Source organism: Rhodnius prolixus, unplaced genomic scaffold (genome assembly GCF_049639745.1).
Source record: "Rhodnius prolixus isolate KJV_2025 unplaced genomic scaffold, Rpr scaffold_11, whole genome shotgun sequence".
Lineage (NCBI taxonomy): Eukaryota > Metazoa > Arthropoda > Insecta > Hemiptera > Reduviidae > Rhodnius > Rhodnius prolixus.
Window position 1 is genome coordinate 13034998 of NW_027411625.1, and position 13042 is coordinate 13048039.

At 32.8% G+C, this 13042-nt stretch overlaps 2 protein-coding genes across 4 annotated transcripts in view; one reads left to right on the plus strand and one right to left on the minus strand.

Annotated features, from left to right (window-relative positions):
• Positions 1–748: 748 nt before the first annotated feature.
• LOC141459461 (uncharacterized) overlaps positions 749–13042 on the plus strand; it is a 30321-nt gene continuing 18027 nt past the window's right edge. The window contains exons 1-3 of one of the 3 annotated variants that reach the window (XM_074138576.1): positions 750–1654; positions 1951–1983; positions 4051–4175. In XM_074138576.1, coding sequence (XP_073994677.1) covers positions 1959–1983; positions 4051–4175 — 150 coding nt within the window. In that variant the 5' untranslated portion in view covers positions 750–1654; positions 1951–1958. Of the gene's footprint in view, positions 1984–4050; positions 4176–13042 lie in introns of all 3 variants that reach the window. The other 2 variants (XM_074138578.1, XM_074138575.1) reach the window with 2 other exon arrangements.
• Positions 5138–9090, minus strand: LOC141459458 (uncharacterized). Its single transcript, XM_074138571.1, has 2 exons — positions 8584–9090; positions 5138–8470 (listed from the first exon to the last, which is right to left on the minus strand). The coding sequence occupies exon 2, from the start codon at positions 8102–8104 to the stop codon at positions 5450–5452; it is 2655 nt and encodes an 884-aa protein (XP_073994672.1). The 5' UTR covers positions 8105–8470; positions 8584–9090; the 3' UTR covers positions 5138–5449.

The following is a 13042-nucleotide window of genomic DNA, read 5'->3' on the forward strand; positions in this document are numbered from 1 at the left end:
CTTGGATACTCAATGCAGATAGAGAGGATGTGTTTTATTCCTCATTTATCGGTGTTTTCCGTGAGCTGGTAACACTTTTCAAGTATTACTTGTTACTCCTCCAGTAAATATCTATTATGGCTTTTTGTCTTACAGATATAAATGACAAAAATCCTATTGATCATGGCGCCCCCACTAAACTATTGCTCAAGCAATAAGTCGATAGAGAACTTATTCCAAAGACCAGGTTGCGATAATCCTCAAGCACTCTTCTCAACAATATATTGAGATTTTGGAAAAAGGGAGTCAACCTCACAAATTTTGGAGAGGGTCTTTGGGAATAGAAAGGGAACAATAGTTAGAGAGAAGTAATTTGAAAAGTTTTTCCTAATTCTCCAAGTACTTTCTGCAATTGATGGCACTCGTGTTGGTAGAAAGAAGGTGCCGAGGTTAAGAAAAGTGATATTATTGATGTAGATGAGGCAGCAGGTTGGTAGAGTGAAGGTGTCGAGTTTGAGAACAGTGATAAAATTGATGGTGATGAGGCACCAGCAAGACAGAATGAAGGTGCAATGGCCCGATCCTGGTTCAATCATTGGTAAAGTTGTGGTTATAAAAATGTTATCACTTCAATTTTGATTAAATTAATTAAAGAAATTTAATCGTCCAAAGTGATTAAAACTGAATTTGGAATTTAATTCAATCAATTAAAATCCTGATTATTTAATTTTATATTAATTTTTTTATGATTAAAAATTTGAATTGATTTATTTCCAATTAAATGATAAATGAATTTAATTCAATCATCTAATTCTGGCCGATTAATTTTTTTAATTTTAATCATCGATTCAAATTAAATTTTGTTTTATTTCAATTGGAATTTAATTGGTTAAATTTTTGTCCATCTCTGCTTTAATACTCTGTAAAATAATCTTATCGGAAAACTTATTCAAATACCTGAAGTGAAGTGATTTAGATCAATTTTGGTTTTTAATCTAAAATTAGTCAAATGTAGTTATTATACATATGGGTATAAGAAAATCGCTTTATTACTTGCAACGATTTTACTCTGTTACTAGCTGTTGTATTTATTGAGGCGCGTCAACATCTGAGGTTTCTGTTACTAGTTCTCAGAAATTATGTGAAATATATTGGTAAATACAAAAATCCAATTGCTAATATTCGGTCAGTTGTTTAGCAATAATCACTTGATAGTTGATAGTTCTAATGTTACAAACAGGTAGGCCCATCACTTTTATTTTCGGATTCTTTTCCAGGATTATTGATTTAGAAGAGATTCTGGGTGAGGATTCATTTGCACAATCATTATGGGTTGAGTACACTGTCATGTGTTCGTAATTTGTGTAGCACTGCAGTCGGAGGAAATCGGGTCAGTTTTTGACTGATTTCGCTTTCTTTTTTTTATATATATAAAAGAAATATATATATATTTTATATATATAGAAAGAGAGAGAGAATGAGAGTAGTGGGGATGATCTAGTGCCTGGCAATGTTACCCAGTTCGCCTGACGAGGCAAATAGTCTCTTGTCATGCCGGGAGTTTGCCTATTGTCTAGTAAAGAATTCAAAGCAACCCGGTCCTGCTTATTGTTGAAAGCATCGCTTTACAGTAACAATCTGACAGCTACCTCACTTAGTCCCCCATAGTTCATAGGTACTTAATTATACATCCTGGTGTGTGGTGTATTTCTTTATTTGTATGTAAGTGTATGTAAAATAACACGATAGAGCGTAGATAAATCGAATGTTGAATCATTTTTTTTTAATTTAAAATAGAACAGCTAGATTTAAAACTAGCTGTTAGTTCATTGATAGATGAATATAGTGTTAAGGACCGTTCTTTGAAAACCTTTATATTTCTTAAGTCATGTCACTGTGTGAGTGATTTATTAATTTTTAATCCTCGTGGTTGTAATTTAAACATTTTTACTTTACATGTTACTCTGAGAGTCGAGCGAATGGAACTAACAACCGAGCAACCGAGTAAGTATTCTCACACTTCAATATTCTCAGGTTCATTACGATAGAACTGCATTTTAGGTTGGTTGATTTTTATCTAAAAGCTTATTTCAGGCCCTATCGAGATCCTTAAATCAAGTATAAAATTTGAACTATCTTTTAAATTTTAGTTTTTGAATTATGCTGACTACACATATTTACTGGCCCACACAGTCCGATGCACAATAGCGTAGTTATTTTGTTTTGGTAGCCTAAACCGTGGCAATCTCCAAGAGTTATGAGCAAAGAGTCTGAGACTGGAAAACTTCTTTTAAGGGGACACTTCAGACAATTCAATGTAAAATATTTTATTTTCCTTGAAAATACTGAAATACATGGCAAACTGTTTTGGATGCCGTGGAAATTTTGTAGATTTTCTTTAATATTTGTCCCCCTAACAACCTTTAAAAGTCAAGTAACAAGCATACTCTACTAAAATGTCAATTAAATTTTCGTTTTGAATTAAAATTAAAAAAACACAAATAATGTATTAAATCAAGACCAATATATTCACGAAGAGAGTTGGGTCAAATTAGCGCCTCTCTTTCTTTAATTGATTTCGAGATCAAGTTTCTTTGAAATTTCTATCTAGCTTCTAGGAATGGCACTAATTCGCTTCATAGTTTATTGTCAACAAACTAAGAATGCTGATAGAGGGTGCACCAGGGCTAATAGTAAGATGACTGTGTCTGTGACGGTTATCTCTCAGACTATTGGTTGGTCCATAAGACATCTCTCTACCAAAAGGGCTAATGCTATAATCCTTTAATACAGTTTGTGTGACAGAAGATAAAAAATCGGAGTGTTTTATTGTGAAGAGATTAGGCTGAAGGTGTTCTGTCGGAACAGATTGTTGGCGGAAGAGTTTAGTCTGTCATCTTTTCTGGTGTGTCCGATTTATTCGGACAGCTGTGAAACTTTGGTTTCTTATTAAGTTCTGGTCTCGTTCTTCAAGAGCCAGCTTGCGTTGCTGGAATTGTTTTTGTCTGGCGTAGTTACTTAACCCCAAAAGGGCTTTGCATAGCGCAGGGCTAAGCCCTGTAAAGGTCAATAATTGCTAGAAAGCACCGCACCAGAATTTGGCAAGCATTGCATTACGAGAAATCTGGATGGGCGGTACAACCCGATTTTTCTTCTTTGCGTGTATCAGCCAGATCGATAAAGCCACAGAGTATATCATCGTTTACTTTGGACACTTGTGCAAATGTAATAGTGTATGGTCACTTTGCGTAGCGGACGAACCACCGGTAGGGTCTATCGCATGATATACGGATCCACTACGTCCACAGCTACTAGTAACTACTTGACAGCGTTGGATTGTAAAATATTCGTTTTAGATTTTAACTTATGGTTATAAGTTGGGAGACCAAAATGACTGCCACAAATTTAGTAACAAAATAACAAACCGGACAAGTCCAGGAGAAAATGAATTAAACGTCTTTAATATCAAGTGGGTGGTAGATTTTTACGTTGTAAATTACATCGGGTTGAAGTTCCCATAAAAATTATATACGAGATCAATTTATATAATGTAAACATCAAACCAAGTATCTAATTTAATGTAATAGTCTCCACATTTATCTTGTTTAATAAAAAACACTCCCTTGAAATTCTGGACATTACTTTTGCAATCAACATAGTTTAATTATTAATGATGAATTTCAAATTATAAATATTAATAATTATAAATAATTAAATATTAATTGCATATATAATTTTATTTTTTATTCTTCTTCCTTGTATAATTTTATTTCTTTTACAACTTTTAAATAATAATCATTCTCCAAGGTGATTCTCCTTTAATGATATCATTTTTAAATTAAGTATGATTTAATTGTAAACAACTTGAGTTAGTACCGCCTTAATATTATAATATAGAATTTCTGTGCTCTATTATTGATTGAGTTGGTTAGATATTGCAAATTAAAAAATGTATATCCTCAATTAAGAAAAAAAAATTTCCTTTTAGATTATAGTAAGTGATAGATATGGTCACTGAATATGACAAGCTAGAAGGCTTGTTTAAAAGTAGCTTCTTTTTTCTCTGTGCAGCATTTGACTTGCTGAACGAGATGGACGGCATTTTGCAACAGCGTATCCAGGATGTGGAATTGCACAAGAACTTAATGTTGCAAATTGCCGATCTTAAACAAAAAGTAAGAAGAGAGAGACTGCAGGTAAAGCAATTAACTATCTTTCGATTTCTAAAATGAAAAACATCTGGGTTAGCACACAAAGGCTGCATTTCTAAAATTATATAGATAAATACTCAAAGGTTTTTGTTAGTATAAATGCGTGACGGCGATTAACAGTTGTCAGAATGGTGAGAGCGTTAAATAAAAAAAAGTTTTACCTATTATGACTTTAAAACAGGCAAGCCGATCCATGAATTAGGCGTCACACATTTAAACCAATTTTATTCTAATTTCGGGGAGGTAAGGTTAGTTTTAGATTAAAACTGTCTGGTAAAGCAGTTGTACAAGGGTTAATCGCCAAAAAGTGTACAAAAAAGCGTAACGTTGGAAAAAACTTTTTGAGGATTAGCAACACCATCAAAATTCAAACCTTTACAACACGTTTACTATTGAACAGGTTTCAATAAAATCTTTACAGAATTATAGAGAAAACTTAGCTCTATAACTGATATAAATCGCAATCTTCTAGTGATAATAGTTAATGAGATATAAAAGGTTAAATTTTGATGGTGTTCCAATTCCTTAAAGTTTCAAACCTTAATAACTCGATTCCTATTCATCAGATTTCTTTCAATGAAATCCTTACCGAATTGTAGAGAACACTTAGCTCTATAACTGCCATAAAACGGAATGTTCTAGTTGTTACAATTCGGTAAAAATTTCATTGAAATCTGATCAATATGCAACAAGTTCTAAAAGTTTGAAATTTTAAGGTATAGCAAAATCACCAAAATTTAACCTTCTATAACTCATTAACTATTATATTATCATTGGAACATAACGATTTCTGGCCTTTTACAGCTATGTTTTCTCTACAATTCGGTAAAGATTTCATTGAAATCTGAACAATATGCAACGAGTTATTAAGGTTTGAAATTAGAAGGAATTGCAACACCACCTTAATTTAACCTGCTATCTCATTAACTATTATTTATTTATTTATTTATTTATTTATTTACAAGACGGGCAATCACCCAGTTACAAAGAAATATAATTTAAAATAACATTTAATAATAACTCAATATGTAATAATTATAGAATATACATACATCATACATTTATACATATATATATCGTAGAATAGAAATAAAGATAAAATAGAAATAATATATACACATAATTTACTTAATAGATAAACAAAATACTTCAAAATATGTACTATAAAATATACTTTAAAAATAGAAACTTTACTCAATTAATAAATCTTTATATCACAAATAACCGGTAAGTTTTCCCTAGTACCAATCACCGCAAAATCAGCCATTTAACAAATGTTTCAACTCGATCATGTTGGTGTTAAATATATCAAAATCAGCGGGTAGATGATTAACTTGATCCGCAACTCTTGGAAAATAACTGAACTTACGATAATTGGTACCATGGCACACTTTAGAAAACACTTGTTTTTGTCTAGTACCGTTTGTTGGCACGTGAAAATTTAACAATGATAAAAGTTCAGGGCAGTTTATATTATTATTTAGAATTTTGAAAATAAAATTTAAGTCTGTGGCTTGTCTACGAAACTGTAAAGTACTCAAACCAGTAAATTCCATTACGTCATCGTACGGTACCTCCGTCATGACTTTTGTCTCTCGATACCAGAGCAATCTTAGGAATCTTCTTTGAAGTGATTCAAGTTTGTTGACGTAAGTTTTCTGATAAGGAGACCATAAAGCAGAGCAGTACTCAAGAATAGGTCGCACCATTACTTTGTAAAGGATAATTATGGTTCTGACATCTTTAAAGTTTCGAGTAGATCTAGATATAAAGCCAAGCATTTTATTTGCCTTTGTGACTATGGAGTTCATGTGGAGGTTGAATGAAAGGTTAGCACAGAACGTAACACCAAGGTCCTTCACTACATTAGATCTACTTAGAGTTGCAGCATGAAGAGAATAATCGAAGTTTGTACACGTCCGACTACGATGATAGGATACTACCTTACATTTAGAGATGTTTAGGCTCATATCATTTTCATCGCACCAAACACTCAGTCTATGAAGAGAGTTTTGGAGGAGGAGAAAGTCATCCGCAGAGTTAATGGCAGTATAAATCTTTAAATCGTCAGCAAAAAGCAGAAAGTTTACTGAATTGAGACATGTAGATATATCATTGATAAAAATTTTGAATAAAAAAGGGCCAAGAATAGAACCTTGAGGTACACCAGATGATACAAGAAATTCTTCTGACATTAGTGATTTGTATTTAACAGATTGATGTCTTGCGGTGAGGTAGGAGTAAAACCAGTCAAGTAGTGATCCATGAATTCCACAATGGGATAGTTTATGAATTAGTTTGGAATGATTGACACGATCAAAAGCTTTGGCGAAATCGAGATATACAGCATCGACCTGCTTGGCAGTAACTAAGGCTCTCCGCAGATAGTCCTCAAATAGTAACAAATTAGTGAGCGTCGATCTACCAGAATGGAAGCCATGCTGTTCACTGAGGATGAGGTTGTCGAGTAAAGGTCGAAGAATGTCAATTACAGACTTTTCAAATATTTTCGCAATTGCTGATTGAATGCAAATTGGTCTATAATTTGTAACATCCCTCTTATCTCCAGATTTGTAAATCGGAACTACAAAACTTGTTTTTAGCATGTCCGGATAAATCCCATGTTTTACGGATTTGGTAAATAATGAGGCCAGAATCGGAGCCAGAGCAAGTTGACAATTTTTTAATACTGCAGATGGTATTCCATCAGGTCCTGTACCTTTCCTGATGTTGACATTAGACAGTTGTCTTAGTACATCTTCGGTGCTGAATTCTATCATTGAGATGTTCACTGAATTCAAAGATATCACATCTTTATTGGTTGCGGTATCTAGAACAGACTTATTATATACACTTGAGAAATACTCAGCAAACAGGTTTACCGTATCTTGGTTACTCGAAGAATAAGTGTTATTGAAGTGGGCAGCATCTGGAATGGCATTATTGTTTTTTTGCCTGTTGATATAGTTCCAGAAATCCTTTATATCACAACTTTCATTTATTGCTGATTCTACATCATGTATATAGAATGCATAATCCCGTTTAGTTAATTTTTTACATTGCGCACGTACCTTAGAGAAGTGCTCATAGTCCTTACGAAGTAGAGAGATTCTATATTGTTGATGTGCTGCTTTCTTTTTCTTAGTTGACGTTATTAACTCCTTTGAAAACCAATTCGGGTAGTCTGACTCGAAAATTTTCTTGCGCGGAGTAAATTCAGAGATTAATTCCGTCACAACTCGTCCAAACAAATCAAAGGCAGTATTTACATCAGCTGTACCTAGCACGTAATCCCAGTCGTAGTTGACTAGATAACTCGAAATTGTCTTGAAGTCGCAATTTCTATAATCAAAGACTAGATAAGGTTCTTTAAACACATTTTTCTCACAGCCTAGATTAAAGCTAAACTGAAGTGGCGGGTGATACCCTTCCTTTTTAAAGATGCTGTCATGAGCCAAATTAACTGCTATGTTTTTATCAGTAGAGAACACTAAATCAAGGAATTCACCTAGACAGTTTGTTATGCCATTTATTTGATGCATTTGAGCGTAAACATAAGTATCCACGACAAGTTGTCCCGCTGGAGGCAGAGATTCACAGGTGTTATCAGTTACATTTAACCAATTAACAGAAGGAATATTGTAGTCACCTACAATGAACGCTTTGTTGAAATTAGTTGACTGAAGTATATGTTCGATCGTCATGCAATGTTGTTGATAATCTTGCAGAGGTGAGGCAGGAGGAATGTAGACTACACCAATCAGTATGCATTCTGACTCAAACTTAAGTGATACAAATTTTTGCTCTATAGTGTTCGAACATAGCTTTAACTCAAACGATTGTATGTTCTTCCTAACAGCAATTAAGACACCACCACCAGATTTTTTACAGCTAGTATCACATGTTCTGTCCATCCTATAAACGTTATATCTATCCAATCCAAGTTCAGAAGTATTTATATCGGTATTTAAGTTAGTTTCAGTCAATAAAATTATATCGTATATACAGGAGTTGGCAAACTGTTTTAGTTTACATAATTTCGTTCTTATTCTATTTGCATTTTGGTAGTAGATTTGTAACTGGGTATTTAAAAGTTTTTTTTACTTACAATTTGTGGATGCCCTCTAACATATTTAATAGTTAAGTCAGTTTCTCCTGCTGTAATTCTTTCTTCCAACTTGATCCGTAATTGACGCAAGAGCTCTCTTTCCATTGGCGTTGAATCTTTTTTAACACGCACGTCACTTAGTTGTGGTACATTAGTAACCAACCGCCTTTGCCTGAATATTTTATAGGCTGCCGTTTTATTTTCAAATATTACTTTAAGTGGTCTAATTTTATTTTCAGATGGTTTACCTAGCCTAAAAGTAGTTAGCACAGTAGACTCACTTACCCCAGCAGATCTAACTAGCATTTCAACTTGATTCTTGTCGTTGCTTTTCTTTTCCTCATTATCTTCTCTATCCTCCTCAGGCAGGTTAAAAATAATTAGATTACTTTTTCTTTCGTCACGGTCCTCAAATTCTCTTACAAGTTTATCTTGCATAAAGATATCATTCGCATACTGGCAGTTACAGGTGTTACTTTGTTGTTTTAAATTTGCAATGTCTCTTTTTAACTCCATTATTAGATTTTTTAGAGAAGGTAGATCTTTTAATCCTATATTGCAATCATTGCAAAGGAATTTTAGTGTTCTTCTCTTTAAAGCCATACACTTAGCTTCAGAAGTAGACAACCCAGCACATGAAGAATGAACAAAACCATTACACCCATCACAAGTATAAACATTATCACTTGATTTCTCGTTATCCGCAATAGATTTGGAACAATAAAGACAATCTTGAACATTCACCATAGTTGAATAATATGTAAAACTAATGAATATTGGTGATGTAAATATTAGCAAGTGTTGATGGAAGGAAGGTTATTGGAATGAATTATCACTAGAACATTGCGATTTATATCAGTTATAGAGCAAAGTTTTCTATACAATTTGAAAATATGCAATGAGTTTGAAAAGTTTGAAATTTTAAGGTATAGCAACACCATCAAAATTTAACCTTCTATATCTTGTTAACTATTATCACTGGAACATAACGATTTATACCAGCTATAGAGCTATGTTTTCTCTACAATTCGGTAAAGATTTCATTGAAATCTGATTTGTAGGAATTAATTTATGAAAGTATGAAATTAGAAGGAATTCCAACACTACCAAAATTTAACCTTCTTAATCTCATTAACTATTATCACAAGAACAGCGATATATAAATCGTTTCAGATTTCAAGGATATCTTTACCAACTTGAAGAGAAAACATACCTCTAGAACCGACATAAATCGCAATGTCCTGGTAATAATAGGTAGTGGGAAATAGAAAATTTAATTTTCGTGATTTACGTACCTGCTAATTTCAGAACTTAATAACACGTTTCCTATTGAACAGATTTCAATGAAATCTTTACCGAATTATAGAGAAAACTTAGCTCTATAAATGCCACAAAACGCAATGTCCTAGTGATAATAGTTGATGATATATGGCAGACTAAATTTTGGTGGTATTGCAATTGCTTCTAAATTCAAATCATTTAAACTCGTATCGTATTGTTCAGGATAAATGAAACCTTTCCCGAATTATACAGAAAAAATAGCTCTATAGCTGGTAAAAATCGATTTGTTCTAGTGATAATAGTTAATGAGACCATCAAAACCAAAATTTAACTCTTAATATCTCGTAAACCACTCGATAGATTTTGTTCACATATTATCTGTATATGGAGACGTCTATTGTCTTTAATTTTATAAAATTTAGTAGAAATCTGTGGAGTAGAATACGAGATATTTAGAGTTAAACTTTGTCTTCGTTGGAAACAGTGAAATATTTAACTTCAAATATCTGCAAAACTATTTGATAGATTTTGTTCATATTTTATCTGTATATGGAAACATCTATTGTCTTTAATTGTGTAAAATTTCGTAAAAATCTGTCAAGTAGAATACAAGATATTTAGAGTTAAATTTTGGTTTCGTTTAAAAAACTGAAATCTTTAACTTCAAATATCTTGTAAACTACTCGATAGATTTTGTTCATGATTTCGTTCATATTTTATCTGTATATGAAGACATCTATTGTCTTTAATTGTATAAAATTTCGTAAAAATCTGTGAAGTAGAATACGAGATGTTTTGAGTTAAACTATGTCTTCGTTGGAATCAGTGAAATATTTAACTTCAAATATCTGCAAAACTATTTGATAGATTTTGTTCATATTTTATCTGTATATGGAAACATCTATTGTCTTTAATTGTGTAAAATTTCGTAAAAATCTGTCGAGTAGAATACAAGATATTTAGAGTTAAATTTTGGTTTCGTTTAAAAAAGTGAAATCTTTAACTTCAAATATCTTGTAAACTACTCAATAGATTTTGTTCATGATTTCGTTCATATTTTATCTGTATATGGAGACATCTATTGTCTTTAATTGTATAAAATTTCGTAAAAATCTGTGAAGTAGAATACGAGATATTTTGAGTTAAACTTTGTCTTCGTTGGAATCAGTGAAATATTTCACTTCAAATATCTCGTAAACCACTCGATAGATTTTATTCATATTTTATCAGTATTTGGAGACATCTATTGTCTATAATTGTATAAAATCTAGTAAAAATCTATCGTTTAGTAAAGGAGATATTTAGAGTTAAACATTGTCTTCCCTGGAAACAGTGAAATATTTAACTTCAAATATCTCGTAAACCACTCGATAGATTTTGTTCATATTTTATATGTATTGTCTTTAATTGTATAAAATTTAGTAAAAATCTGTGGAGTAGAATACGAGATATTTAGATTTAAACATTGTGTTCGTTGGAATCAGTGAAATATTTCACTTGAAATATCTCGTAAACCACTCGATAGATTTTGTTCATATTTTATCTGTATATGGAGACGTCTATAGTCTTTAATTGTGTAAAATTTCGTAAAAACCTGTGGAGTAGAATACAAGATATTTAGAATTAAATTTTGCTTTCGTTTAACAAAGTGAAATATTTAACTTCAAATATCTCGTAAACTACTCGATAGATTTCGTTCACATTTTATTCGTATATGAAGACATCTATTGTCTATAATTGTATAAATTGTCGTAAAAATCTATCGTTTAGTAATGGAGATATTTACAGTTAAACTTTGTCTTCGTTGGAACCAGTGAAATATTTAACTTCAAATATCTCGTAAACCACTCGATAGATTTTGTTCATATTGTAAAGTTTTTCTTGTCCTTTTACTAAGAAAACTTCACTTATACAACTAGTGCCTGCCACTAGTTATTTTAATAATATGTGGGTTTGATAAATAATAAAACTCGCTAAAGTTGTAAGTAATAACCTGATTTATTAACACGTTAACATTACTCACATTAACATTTACAAGCAACTAACGCTATTCATTACAGTCACCATTTACAACAGTCACAACAGTTTACTGTTACTTACTCACTTCGTAACGCCACAAAACTGTTCCCCGACTGACCACTGGTCCGCACTGCACCGAATTGCACTAGTCTCAGCTACACTAACACAGCTCTACTCATCAACTGACTAATTGCCCAACTAGCTACCACTGAAGCACTCCGCAACACTGACTCTCCAAGACTAACTCATAAACTTGACTATAAACTCTAATAACTCCTTAAAACTTGCTTGAAACTCGATTAACACTTGATTAGAAAAACTGCCTTCTCCAGCTGTGTCGGCCTCCTTTTAACTGCGTGCCTCCCTCCAACTGGGACTGCCCTCCTCCAACTCTCTGAGCATAAGTTTCCACGCCCTCCTGACGTTCATTGGCTGGAGAAAACATACTGCAACCACCTCAGCTGTGGGCCGCCTCCTCCCATTCTCTGTCTCTCTCCAACTCCGTCTGTCTCACTCTCACCTGTCAATCACTGGCTGGGAAACACATATGCCACCACCCCAACTGAGGCCTTTCTCTTAGCTGGCTTTTACACAGGTCACTAACTCCTTGAACAATCTAGCCCTTTCCTTTCTAGTTCAAGTAAAAACCGGCCCTTTTGTCTACACAGTGGTGGCCTGTTACCGGCTTTAGTCGCTTAACCCCTAGAACAATCTAGGCCTTTCTTTTCTGCCACAAGTAGATACCGCCCCTTTTGTTTATGCAGTGGCGGCCTGTTACTGACTTTGGTCGTTCAACCTCTAGAACAATCTAGGCCTTTCTTCTCCGCCCAGGTCAACTTCGTTACAATATGTTACCTGTATATGGAGACGTCTATTGTCTTTAATAGTATAAAATTTAGTAAAAATCTGTGGAGTAGAATACGAGATATTTAGAGTTAAACTTTGTATTCGTTGGAATCAGTGAAATATTTCACTTAAAATATCTGCAAAACTAATCGATAGATTTTGTTCATATATTATCTGTATATGGAAACATCTATTGTCTTTAATTGTGTATAATTTCGTAAATTTCTGTCGAGTAGAATACAAGATATTTAGAGTTAAATTTTGGATTCGTTTAAAAAAGTGAAACATTTAACTTCAAATGTCTTGTAAACAACTGGATAGATTTTGTTCATATTTTACCTGTATATGGAGACGTCTATTGTCTTTAATTGTATAAAATTTCGTAAAAATCTGTGAAGTAGAATACGAGATATTTTGAGTTAAACTTTGTCTTCGTTGGAATCAGTGAAATATTTCACTTCAAATATCTCGTAAACCACTCGATAGATTTTATTCATATTTTATCAGTATTTGGAGACATCTATTGTCTATAATTGTATAAAATCTAGTAAAAATCTATCGTTTAGTAAAGGAGATATTTAGAGTTAAACATTGTCTT

Excerpts from the sequence above, each read along its gene's own strand:
- LOC141459458 (XM_074138571.1), bottom strand. The coding sequence starts at position 8,104 with ATGGACAGAACATGTGATACTAGCTGTAAAAAATCTGGTGGTGGTGTC.